Raw genomic sequence first — 13,655 nt, 5'->3', positions numbered from 1 at the left:
TGTGAACTTCAAATTGCAGGTGGGAAGGTTGGAGAACTAAAGAAGAACTAGGAAGGCTTTTGCCCTAAGGCAGAAATTTATCTCCTTTAGAGGAAATTGTTTATTCTTAAAGACTTATGTTTAAGGCCCACCCACATTGTCCAGAATAATATGCTTTATACATATCTTAGTGATGAAACTGTTATTCTCATCAAAACTGGCCTCCCCGAAACATCTGTAATAATGTGTGAGCACTGCAGTCTAGCCAAGCTGGCACATGAAATCTCTAAATTCATTGATCATCCCAAACTAAGATGCTTTGAGGCCTCATTTTAAAAATATACTGGAACTAAAAAAAAATATTATAGCCACTTTATTTTAGATCTTATTTTTCCCCTTTAGAAGTTTCCATTTAGAGGAACTTTATTCATTGTCAAAAAAAATTCACAGATAAAAGCACTGTAATTTTAAGTTCAATGAATGATGCTATGAGAACATGGCCATAGAAAATATACTTTTTTGACATAATTATCAAATATAATTAAATGAGAAACATTAATTAGCTTAAACATAATAGTGTTCTGCCCTATGGTAAGTTTCATTGACATAAATTTGCCCATGACCAGTGTCATCTGTAATATAGATGAGTTTTTGAAATACAATATGGCATCTTGGAAGAAATGAACCATAAGCTTTTAACATCACTAGCCCTTACTAGTTTTCAAACATTTGAAACACTAATAATCTCCAACACCTGGAAAAGTTAATCACTCAGTGTTTGGTTTATTCTGGGTACAAAATGGAGAAGTAATGAACTGCTATACATTCTTCGCCCATGGTAATGCAGAGACATGTTGCTTGTCAAGAAATTCTTCCTCTTCCTCATCTGTACTGTAGTCACCAAGTGACAGCAAAGACTGCATTTCGGTATTTCTTCCAGAAGAGCTGAAAATGCATTAGAAGATCAATGCACAGTATATGGCACCAAGTTTCCTCTTTCATTTGTCTTATGATCAATACTGTATATGTTGAAGTCATTGGAAGTAGGCTGAATAGGGTAGTAAGTTACATGCTCCTAGGATACACTAAGTCTCCTCATAATGACAAAGTCTCATCACCTTCCGGCTTCCAAGAAACAAAGCTACAATTATACCAAAGGGAGAAGAAATTTATGGGCTCAAATAGTGTCCTTCCCTGATGATTTAGAAGGCACTTCTAAAGTCTACAGAGCCTCAGGGTCATTGTGAAGAACATCAATCAAGATATTGGCTGCTTAAAAGAATCCTAATGAATAGGCATTCAGATAAATCACTCCTTTGTGTACAGTAAATTAGGACTATATGGATAGTCACTCAAGATAAACCAAAGATAAAATTCAATGACACTAATTACTTGCCTGGTTTTTGTTTGTGTGAGATTTGTTTTGTTTGGTATTTTATCTGGAGGTGGGTGTGGACTGCCCAAAGCTATAACACGTGGGTGTCTCTAATTTAGAAATAAACATAGCTAGGGAGAATAGAATTGCCTGTGACATTCAGATATTTTGGTCCAAAGTTACCATGATGCCCATCCTATGTATGACAGTAAATATAAAATGCTTACACTATGATAGACAAGACACCTTTACATATTATTTTATGAAATCCACAGCAGGTGAAATCAGCAGTGTATCACTGAACGTATTAGAAGATCAAGTGGGAAATACCCTTGAATTAATTGGTACAGGAGACCCCTTCCTAAACATAACAACAGTAGTACAAACACTGAGATTAACAATTGATAAATGGGACCTCCTGAAACTGAGAAGCTTCTGTAAGGCAAAGGAGACAGTCAGCAAGACAAAACGGTAGCCCACAGACTGGTAAAAGATATTCACCAACCCCCCATCTGACAGAGGGCTGATCTCCAATATATACAAAGAACTCAAGAAGCTAGTCTCCAAAACACCAAACAATCCAATTAAAAGTGGGGTACAGAACTAAATAGACAATTCTCAATAGAGAAATCTAAAATGGCTGAAAGACACATAAAAGAATATTCAACATCCTTAGCCATCAGGGAAATGCAAATCAAAACAACTCTGAGATACCATCTTACTCCTGTCAGAATGGCTAAAATCAAAAACACCAATGACAGTTCATGCTGGAGAGGATGTGGAGAAAGAGGAACACTTCTTCACTGCTGGTGGGAGTGCCAACTTGTACAGCCACTTTGGAAATCAGTATGGCGACTCCTCAAGAAAATGGGAATGAGTCTACCACAAGATCCAGCAATTCCACTCTTAGGCATATACCCAAAAGAAGCACATTCATAGAACAAGGACATCCATTGAACGATGTTCATAGCAGCACTATTTGTAACAGCCAGAAACTGGAAGCAGCCTAGATGCCCCTCAGCTGAAGAATGGATAGAGAAAATGTGATACATTTACACAATGGAGTACTACTCAGAGGAAAAAAACAGTGGAATCTTGAAATTTGCAGGAAAAATGTATGGAAGTAGAAGAAATTATTCTGAGTGAGGTAACCCAATCACAAAATGACAAACATTATATGTACTCACTCATATGTGGATTTTAGACATACAGTAAAGGATTACCAGCCTACAATCCACACTTCCAGAGAAACTAGTAAACAAGGAGGACCCTAAAGAGGCAAACATTGTTCCCTGGAGAAGGGGAAAAGGTCACGATCCCCTGAGCAAATTGGGAGCATGGGAAGAGTGGGGAGGAAGCTACGAGAATGAGAAGGGAAGAAGAGGAAGGATGCAGAGGTCATGAGGGAGCAGAAAGTTTGAGTCAGGTGAAGATTAGAAGAAAGGATATGTGGTAGGTAAGGTTTTAGCTGGGGAGGTGGTATGGGAGGAAGGGAGGGAGAGGGGAACTGGGATTGTCATGTAAATCAATCTTGTTTCTAATTCAAATAAAAAAAATGATAAAATAAATCAGCAGTGCATGAACTTATCGGTGAATGAGTTGGAAAGAGAATTGAAGGAACATATGGTTATTGTGTATCCCTTTTAGTTGTAAATCCTGCTTTACATCATGTATCCCTCTATATTTTTAGGATTAAAATTCTTTTGTGAAATGAAAATGAGAACACATAGATTTAGTTCAGTTTTAGTAACATTTTGGGGAAAAATAATACTTTCATACCATTCATTTTGTTGAAGTATTATTTGCATTGAAATACAAAAAGTTCAAGAACTTAGTCAAAGGTTTTCACTTTCAGAAAGACTGAGTTATAAATTCTTAATTCCCTTTGAGTTGAGCATTAAACTTCAAGCCAATGCAAGGGACTTAATATTAGAGAGAATTTTATTTTGAATTTATTTTCTTATTTCAAAAGGAGGAATCCTCCTTTAAAACTGCCAAGATCGCCAATAGACAAATTCATTGCTTTGCTGAACATGTGTCAATTTGACCTTTATATCTCTTAAAAGATCCCTATTCCAAAAGAAGACTAAAATTGTGCAAATTAAAATCCTGGTAAATGTCTACAATCAATTTTAAGGGGAAAATCTTTTCAATAATCTAGTCTTTCATTTTTACATTTGGTAAGAATCTATTAATGTGAACTATGGAAATGTATCATATTAACTAATTCAAATAAGACAAGTGCTTTTCAGTATTATACAAGTGTGACTGTTGTTTCCTTTGTCCTCCATTAATGCCACACTATATAGGAGAGAAATGTCTTCAAATTAAAGTAAAACTTTTATAAGCTTATTTATTAAATCACAATACTAGGTCAGCAAAAGATACAAACATTGTACAAAAATAAAAATGGTCATAAATTTCAAACAAGTGGGAAAATTTTCTTATATAATGAAGAAAATTGATTGGAACTCATCTGATTCTTCTATGTGCCATCTTTCTATGGGAAGATGTAGGTTCAACTTACGTGATCTCAATGTCACAAGGATCACTATCAGAAGACATCTGAAGGTCTTCAGGCATCTGACTGGCTTTCCGAGAATAGTGGGTGAAGGTCTGTAACTCATCTGAGGGTTGACTCTGAAGTTTTTCTGAAGGCTCTGAAACATGTTAATACATGTATCACTAATACACACATTCAAGGAAGATATGAACATTAAATGGTTCTGGAATTTACCCAGAATGAATGACAAACAACACAAATATGGTCAACACAGATGTGTCAAAACCCAACAATTTCTTAATGCTTGTGGGATGGTCAAGTGTGGTCTGAGATTCCATGAAGCGCACGGTAAGGGGTACAGGATTTGTTTTGCATGTGCAAAGCCCTGGGTCCAATAATTATCACCAAAAGGAAAGAAGAAAAAAAGAAAGTGGGGAAAGAAGGGAAATAAACAAAGGCATGGCGTCAAGTCACCATATTCATACTGATTTTTGAAACATACATACTACTTGTGAAATATGTCAAATATTCTGACAATCCACAAAATTCAAAATGAAATGAGTAATTCCCTGTAGTGCTAGATTAATATGCAGTTCTCAGATTGCCTGTACATTAGATACTTTATTAATCATGTGCTTGTTTGTTCTGCAATGTTTTCTTTCTTTCCTGTCTTCTTTGCTTAGGAAACATGGTCCTTTGTATTTGAAGAAAGGAGAGAGGAGGTAAGCCTTAAGTCTTCTACCTTTTCGTACTGCTGGTCTGTGGTTTGATGGCCTAGGTGTAGACAAATACTGCATGAACAAGCAAACAAAGCAAACCAACTAAGAAAAACCATGATTGTTAAGCATATTTATCTTTATACAAACTACTATAATTCGAAGTATGGAAATAAATATTCTTATGAGAGTTCTCAATGAGTTCTTTCTGACATTAATGCAATTTTCTTTTTTAATACAGTGTCTACATAGCCAAGGATGACTCCATATGTAGTAAAGGATTACCTTGAACCAGCTGAATATGATGATTACAGATGTAAGTCACTATGTACTGTTTATGAGGTACTAGAGTTAGAATCCAGAGTTTTGTGTATGTTATCTCTCTACTTTAGTGATATATTATTTATGGTTTATTAAAGCTTGACTGAGGATTCAGAAAAGCAAAGTCAGCCACTAGCCATAGAAACCAGGCAAACACTAATCCCAGCAGCCACACCTTTAATCCTTGGACTCAGGATTAAACGATAGAAGGATCTCTGTCAATCCAAGGCCATGCAGATCTACACAAGAGTGAATCAGTCTAAAAGAGAATCATAGAGTCACACCTTTAATCCTAACATTAGGGAAGTATATAAAACAGAAGCAAGGTCTCAGAGAGGCATTCATTCTCCAGATATGCTGAGCAAAAATTACAGTCTGAGGCTTGTTGAGAGCTCCTGGAGACAGGACCAATCCATTCTGCTTGAGGTAGAGGTAAGAACTAGTGGCCAGCTGCTTTGCTTTTCTGATCTTCAACTTGAAGCTTTAACCCGACTATCAATCACTGGGACATTATGAATTATCATTACACTCTATCAACTGAGCCACATCCCCAGCCTATTATGCCTTCTAAGTATGATGACTACATAGGCTGTCAGCATTACTTGGTGCTGTTCTCTTTTCTTTTACAAAAATGTCAAACAGTTAATTTCCTAGTTGGAAGGAATAAACACTACACACACAGTATGCTCATTCTAATCTTAAAAATATTTAGTTTTTGATGTTTAATAGTAACTGAGTTTTTGAGGAAGCAGATTTCCCCACTGAAACTAAATTACATTGTTCCCACTGAAAGACAGACCTCAATATATTTACAGATTGAAACTTCCTAAAAATTATTTAGTTCAGTGATTTTCAAATTATGATACACTTAGATAAATTAAGTTTGAGATGAAGTTCTTCCCCCACAATCCCAAAGCAATCAGACAGAGTCACCTAATCTCATTTATATTTGAGGACTGTTGATAAGATTTACTATGAAACAGAACTCCTATAAATTTGGGTTATATTAAAAAGAAATACCACAACCCTTGCTTATTAGATTAGAAAAATGAGGATCTACAGAAAAATAGTCCTTCACTATACAATGAATATTGGTCCTAGACCTAAGGTCCTTTATCTCAAGTGTCAATGCTACAATATCTAATTATTAGGTTTGAACTGTTTTCTTCTCCCCCAATCTGCCTTTGACCTAAAAGGACAACACTCAACTTGAGACAGCAGTAGCAAACAAAAGACTGGAATCACTCCAAATCAGATGGTTTCAGATATCCTTCATCTCCAGATGATCAAGAAAAGCACAAAGTCACATATAAAAGGTGGTGCAAAAAGACTAGCTATGGCAATGCAAAAGAACCCATGAATCAGTGCTATGATGCAACACTAAATGAAAGATTAGCCCTAAGCCATACATTGTACTATATGCCTGAAACCCCAACACTAGAGAATTGGAGGAAGAGGCAAGGAAGAATATCCTGGGTTATAATAATGACTGGACTGCCTACATATCTTCAGACCAGGAGGGGCTATATGGAAAGACCTGGTGCCAATAATATTATTAACTAAAAAATTAATTTGACATAAAACACGCGTTAAGATCATAAGAACATTCCACATAAATCCCTTGTGGCAAAGAAATAACAAAATCAAACTTTTGTTCTTGTTTTTTGGAGTGTTTGTTTGTTTGTTTTTTCAAGACAGGGTTTCTCAATTGCATATGACATCAGAAAATCAGTGCTCTCTAACAAAAGTATCAGGACAGTACTGTTAAACATGTCCTGGGGAACATAGAAACATCATCATGTTAACTGATTGACTTTGAGCATGACAGCACACATGTCTAAGAGGTGTTCTTGTTGAGGGAGGTACATACTGACAATGATCTCTGGTAAAGTCACAATGTTTGTAACTAACTTTCAAATGGATCTAAAATATACAAAAACTGTGTTGGAGATTTGTTGGTACATTTACATAATGGAGTATTATTACGAGGAAAAAACAATGAAATCTTGAAATTCACAAGCAAATGGAAGTAACTGGAAGAAACCATACTGAGTGAGGTAACCCAGTCACAGAAAAACAAGCAGGGTATGTACTCTCTCATATGGATTTTATACATAGAGCAAAGGATTACCAGCCGAAAATCCACACTTCCATCGAAGCTAGGAAATATTAAGGACCCCTGAGAGACACATACATGGTCCCCTGGAAAAAGGGAAAGGACAAGAACTCCTGAGAAAATTAGGAGTGGAGGGAGGAGAACATGAGGGATCAGGAAGACTGAGGAGAGCAAGAAAAGAGATACCTGAATAGAGGGAGCCATTATAAGTTTAAAGAGAAATTTCATACTAGGGAAATAACCAGACATCCACACAAGGATGACCCCAACTAAGAATCTAAGCAATAGTGGAGAGGCTACCTTAAATGTCCTTTCCCTATAATGAGATTGATGACTACCTTAAATGCCATCCTAGAGCCTTTATGCAGTAGCTGATGGAAGTAGAGGCAGATACCCAAAACTAAGCACTGAGCCAAACTCCTGGAATTCAGTTGTACAGAGGGAGAACAGATGAACAAGGGTGTCAAGACCATGCTGGGGAAACCCACAGAAACAGCTGACAGAAAACACAGAACCCAGTTGTAAAGCTGGGGAACCAGCATTGGACTGAATCAAGCTTCCTGAATGTAGGTGTCAATTATGAGGCCTGGGCAGTCTATGGGTCCTCTGACAGTGAAACCAGTATTTATCCCTAGTGCACAAATGGATTTGGGGAGCCCCTTCCCTATGGAGGGATACTCTCTCAGCCCAGATACACTGAGGACAGCCTAGGCCTTGCTCCAAATGATGTGACAGACTTTTATAATGCCCCATGGAAGGCCTCACCCTCCCTGGGGAGTGGATGGAGGGGAATAGAGGATTTGGGGGGGGCAGGGAAGGATGGGAGGGAGAGGGAACTGGCATTGACATGTAACATAACATTGTTTCTGAATTAAATGAATAAATTTTAAAAAGTATAAAATACAAAATGTACTGTCTTACACTGCTCTCTCTCAGAGAGAACAGAGTAAGACATCTCTCTCTGTCTTCCTTTCTTCTTCCCCATCTTCTCGTCTTCTCTGTCTCAGAGCATACACATATGCAGAAGCTTTTAACATTTTTCTTCTATTCTTTTACAAATTTTCTAAAAGTTTGAAATTATTTCTGTAGTTTCATCAATAATATCAAAAAAGTTAAAGCAATACCATTATAGAACTAGTTTTTAAAATTCTGATAGAATTTAAGCTTCAAGAAAGCAGAGCAAGCCAGGCATTGGTGGTGCATGCCTTTAACCCCAGCAATCAGGGGGCAGAGGCAGGCAGATCTCTGTGAGTTCGAGGCCAGCCTGGTCTCCATAGCGAGTGCCAAGATAGGCTCCAAAGCTACACAGAGAAACCATGTCTTGAAAAACAAACAAACAAACAAAAAAACAAAAAGAAACAAACCAAAAAGAAAGAAGGAAAGAAAGAAAAAGAGAAAGAACAACAATTACAAGTGGAAATAAAACAAAGTAAAGCAACCATGATGTCTATTCTTGGCTCTTAACTTGACAAATCTGGATGTGTCCAACACTCAAGCAGCTGGGTACAGCTATGAGGGATTTTCCTTGATTGGGTAATTTGCTATAGGGATATCTACCATATTGAAGCGTGGGCCACATCTTCTGGTGGCTGTCCATATAAATGTTATAGAAGAAGAGAGCTCTCTCTCATCCTTTGCCTGCTGTCCCATTCTCAATAACAAGTCCATTCCTTCACTAGCATTAGAGTCTATTTCCTTAAGATTCTTACATATTCTGCAGACCAGCTGCTACACTCAATCTTGAGGACTGAACAATGATCAGATTCTTGGATATTCTGTTGGAAGAAAGCCACTGGGAGAAGGCTAGCTAATACAGTACCTGAAGGACATATTGGAAATACACTGTTGAAGATCCAACTAAAGAAAATAGGTTCCCTGTAGGAAAAAGCAGACAGTATCAGAAAAACAATTCAAAGATACAAAAGCATTTTTTTCTGAAAATATGGAAATTATTTTATAGTCTGGAAGGAAGGCTGTCACTGAAAGAGTACTGAAATAGAATCTTTCTGGTCATCACTAAGTGGCCAAGAACATGAGATGAGATAGGCCATGGGCCTAGGAGAAATATGATTAAAATACTGTGTATGAAAAAAATAAAACAGCTAGGCAAAGAAAGTTTATCATACTCGTCCAGGAACGTGGTGATATATTGTAAACGGTCTAATAAAGCAACTAAAGATCAAAATGCAAAGCTAGTCACAGCCATAGAGCCAGGCAGTGGTGATACACACATTTAATCCCAGCACCAGACTAGCTAGCCATAGAGGCCAGGCAGTGGTGGTACACATTTTTAATCCCAGGATTCAGGAGACAAAGGCAGATGGATCTCTGTTCTTGCAAGACCACACTGAGCTACATGAAAGTAATCCAATCTAAAAGAAAGACAGGTCACACAAAGGATCTCAGCACTTGGGATCACATGCCTTTAACCCCAGTACTAGGCAGGTGGAAACAGTAGTGACTTGGCTGAGCAGAGAGTAATATAAATCAGGAGGAGACAGGAACTCAGAGGACTGCAGTCTGAGGTTTGATAGAGAGCCCTGTACTCTGGGGATTAGCGGAGACAGGAACACACATTTTGGTCTGAGGTAGAAGTAAGAGCTAGTGACATTGCACTTTGCTTCTCTGATCTTCAGCTTGAACTCCAATATCTGTGGCTGGGTTTTTATTGTTCGTGTTACACAGGAAAAAAGTGTGAGGAAGAAATGGTGAGGTTGCATCAGATTATGTCACACCAGAATCCAGAGTCAGGAAAGTCCCTGTGAAAGGTTTAAAAGAAAAGACACCAGGCTACTATTCTAAGATGGTATGTGTTTAAATATAAAGATCTCAGGGAATTCTAAACGGGAGCCACTTCAGGTAACAGCAACATAGCGCCCCCCTCCCCACCTTGCAGGGAGAAACATCAGAACTATTAGCTTCAACCAAACAAAAACCTCAGTGGAAAAACAGGGACAGAAGACTGTGAGGATATGTCTGCTATTGTGCAAAGGAGACAAAGTTCAGATCTATTCATTCCATATATTTAAGTGATTAGTCACGACATACATACTATGTGGCCTAGCTAGCTGCATCTCTGGCTGGAGCGCTTGCTCAGCAAGTCAGGAAATCTGAGTTGGGTTGAGCTGGAGAACCTAAGTAAAGGTGTAATTAGGGGCATGACTTTGCAAGGTTGTCATCTGACCTCTACACTTGCCATGGCATACAAGCCCTTCTCTTTCTCTCCACATCGTACATATACCCAAGAACACACAATATATAAAGAAATATGGAAGACACTCAAAAGAAAGAAATTTTCAAGAATATCTTTACCAAACTGTCTCAAAATAATTGAAAATAGGCCTTTCAGTTACGACAGGGAACTTAATCCACTGGAATCTTGACCAAGAAAGAAACCAGAGGGAAATATTGACAAGATAAGATACCATAACTCACTGGGATGTGTTTACTATCACCTAAAATAGCATGTGATTTAATAAAGCAAACAAATAAATGATTCTTCATTTTAATTTCAGAGACTTTAATTTTAAAGTCAAAATAACTAAAGCAGACAGAAACACTCTCATTTTTCTAGTTTTCTTCCAGTTTTCTTAAATGTTAAGAAACATGCAAAAAAGTTATAACTGTCAATATTCCTCTGTTTGTCCTGTAAAGAGGATCATTGTATATAGATAAATAGGCAGTATTCTGGTGAAAATACTTCTCTGACATGAATACATCTATCCTGTTAAGCTCTTAAACCTATATGCCTGCTTAACTACAGTTTAAAGTATTGTGCAAAGTATTTGTAATCTGTTTTTATTAAGTTATAATATCACCTCATTCCTTTTAACCTGTGCATCCATCTCTGTGTAGGTTTTTATCTCAGGCTTCAAACATTACATTTTGGAAGGAGGAGCCAATCTCAAAACCCAGGAGAAAGCTACAAGACTGAAGATCAGAATCCCACAAGACTCACAAGGTCTCTCCAAATTTTCTATAAGCAGGAAAGAATTGCAGTGGTGGGGTGTGCCTGGGAGTAAAAGACTCTTCAGTGATGCTACCTGCATGCTGAGCAGTGAATTACAGTGAGAGAACATGGGCAAATATTCACTCATGCCAAGGTGTGCCTTACCATATTTCAGCTACTAAAGTCACCCATATTCCCGAAAACCCAATTAACCTCACTGTTTTAGCAAGCAGGACATGGAGAGTATCACTTCTATAGTCTGTCAATTGTTCCTCTCTCTGGGGTGAATACAAATAAACTCCCTGGTCAGAGTGATGCAACACCATTGTAAACATTCAATATTATTTGTATACTTATGATACAAACATATTTAAAATAACACTCATTGTAGTTAATAGTGTTATTTTTTTAAGAGTAGTAAGCTTTTGTGATAATATGGGCCTTTTTCTTTTCTTTTCTTTCTTCTTTATGGTTTACATTTTTCTCTTATTTCCTGAAGTTTTCAAAACTGAGTTAGATCATTCTTAGAAAAGCAAACAATGTTGTCTAAACTTCATAAGGAAGACAGAAGGTTACTAACACAATGGGCCAGAATGGCAGGGTTGGGAGAAGTGTGGAATACCCAAAAGCCCAGATAATTTTCCACCCTCTGCATCTAGAGTTGGTTTCCAACTGTGAGTGACTGTAAGAGCATTGCCCTCCTGATGTTTTGTTACTGCCAGACACTTGCAAAGTTAAAGAATAGGGTGGGCCTTTGTCACACTCTTACAGGTATTGTGGTTGAAAATAGAATGAGCAGGTAAAAGTCCTTTCCCAACTGTTGTTACCTAGCCATTTGGTTACTTGTTATATGTGTGAACACACTGAATCAGTGTGCATCTGAAGAAGATCCCAGGGAGGGGAATGCATATGTTTAAGATTGGGAAAGACTGCTTTAAGAAACCTAACAGCTCGATTTGCCCATAAGGATGCTGGACAGAGAATTTCACAAAGATGAAGACATTAATCCTTCATTGCACTCAAAGGAAAGATTAAAAAAAAAAAGATTTTCTTTCTTAAACTAGTTTTTCATTACATGTTATTTGTGAATGTTAGTATACACATACATACACCACTGCATAGATAAGGAGACAAACTTGGGAATTCCACCATGTGTGTCTCCAGGATCAAATTATATTTGTCAATTTTAGTCACGTGGATTTATGCATGGAGTCATGCTGGCTGCAAATAAGAAGATTCATATGTCAAATTTTGAGCATGTATTACATTGAGGAGGACTGGCTTTTCTGTGGGTTCAGAAACCACCTATTTTATAAGTATTTTTGTGTAGAGTTGGTGATATCTAAGGAAATAGACACATGGGAAGGGAATGCCTCTTTCATTTGCTTGTTGTAGAGAGCAATGTGTAAAGACTGAAGCAGAGAACAGAGTTGACATTTTGTAAGTAAAATCTATCATTTACCAGAAAGATTTCTCAGCACTTTCAATTCTTTCTCCAAACTGTCTAAGGTTTGTTGATCTTCCGTGTAATCTAAGAGAGGCTCGTTCTGGTCCGTGACATCAATGTACTCAATTTCTGAGATTTCAGAAGCAGCTCTGGATAGGGAATGAGCAGCTGCACTCCTTGAACGGGGACAAGAGGACAAACAGCAGCTGGAACCTTTTCGAGCAGAGTTGGACACAGGCAAGTTCACTGTTGAAGGTCTCCGTGTTTTCTGGCCTATAAGAAGAAAACAATCAACTGCTTTAAGATCCCAAGTGTGTATTTGTTGGTTCAATTTAGTGTGTTCATGCATGGGTATGTGCAAATGCACACAAACATGCACACATGTTGATGGAGACTGGAGTTCTCACCATCAGGGACACCATCCAACTCATTTGAAAGAAATTCTCCCATTGGCTTAGGTTTAACAGTTAGGGTTCAGTGTTTGGCTAGTGACACCCAGTGCTGTTCTTATAGCCACCATCCCAACACACAGGCCTGGAGAAACAGGTCCACACACACCATCATGCCTGATGTTTTTGTTTTAGGGGGGTTCTAGGGTTCATACTAAGGTCCTTGTGCTTAGAAGACAAGCACTTTACTAACTGAACCATCTACTTACTGTACCTCACCTCCCAGTGTGAATTAACCATACAAATTACTATCCTCCTGGACACAAAGTATCCAATAATACTGGTGGCTTTGTACTGCCATTTATTTGAGCTATCTGAAATCAATTAATCTCAAGTTACTTTCACAGTGACATAAAGAACTCCTCTGAGTCATTTTTCAGTACTTGGGAAAAAGAGAACCTAATTTTAATAGCAACTAAAGGAAAATATGCATCTGACCAGTCAGCTTCAAAACACTATAGCACACTTTCTCTTTTCTAGTCTATTCAACAGCTGATGCCCTTACATGTTCCTTAAGTTCTAGAAAATTACCACATTGTACCTTGAAAAGAGGAAACATAGAATAAACAGGGTTTACTCATAGAGAACTAACTTACCAGAATTTTATTATTTATTTTTAAATATGAAGACAAATAGGCTACTGTTAAGGGTTAGGCTAGTCCAGGGCATTCCCTGAGGTCCTGGTGTATGGAGAAGGAACTTAGTTCCTTGTCTAAAACCAGGTACATGTTTGTTTGGCAATGCCAGAAATGGCCTGAGGCTAGTGCCTTAGGGGAGCTATAGTTTTGGATCCTGAGAAC

At 37.7% G+C, this 13,655-nt stretch overlaps 1 protein-coding gene across 1 annotated transcript in view; it reads right to left on the bottom strand.

The window, feature by feature from the left end:
* Positions 1–797: 797 nt before the first annotated feature.
* The window catches only part of Zbbx (zinc finger B-box domain containing), a 92,260-nt gene continuing 79,402 nt past the window's right edge, over positions 798–13,655 (bottom strand). The window contains exons 17-19 of the mRNA XM_035451339.1: positions 12,422–12,679; positions 3,882–4,014; positions 798–924 (exon numbers count right to left, since the gene is read on the bottom strand). Coding sequence (XP_035307230.1) covers positions 798–924; positions 3,882–4,014; positions 12,422–12,679 — 518 coding nt within the window. The remainder of the gene's footprint in view (positions 925–3,881; positions 4,015–12,421; positions 12,680–13,655) is intronic.

The sequence above is a fragment of the Cricetulus griseus genome, assembly GCF_003668045.3.
Source record: "Cricetulus griseus strain 17A/GY chromosome 1 unlocalized genomic scaffold, alternate assembly CriGri-PICRH-1.0 chr1_0, whole genome shotgun sequence".
NCBI lineage: Eukaryota > Metazoa > Chordata > Mammalia > Rodentia > Cricetidae > Cricetulus > Cricetulus griseus.
This window is presented reverse-complemented; position numbering and strand designations above follow the sequence as displayed.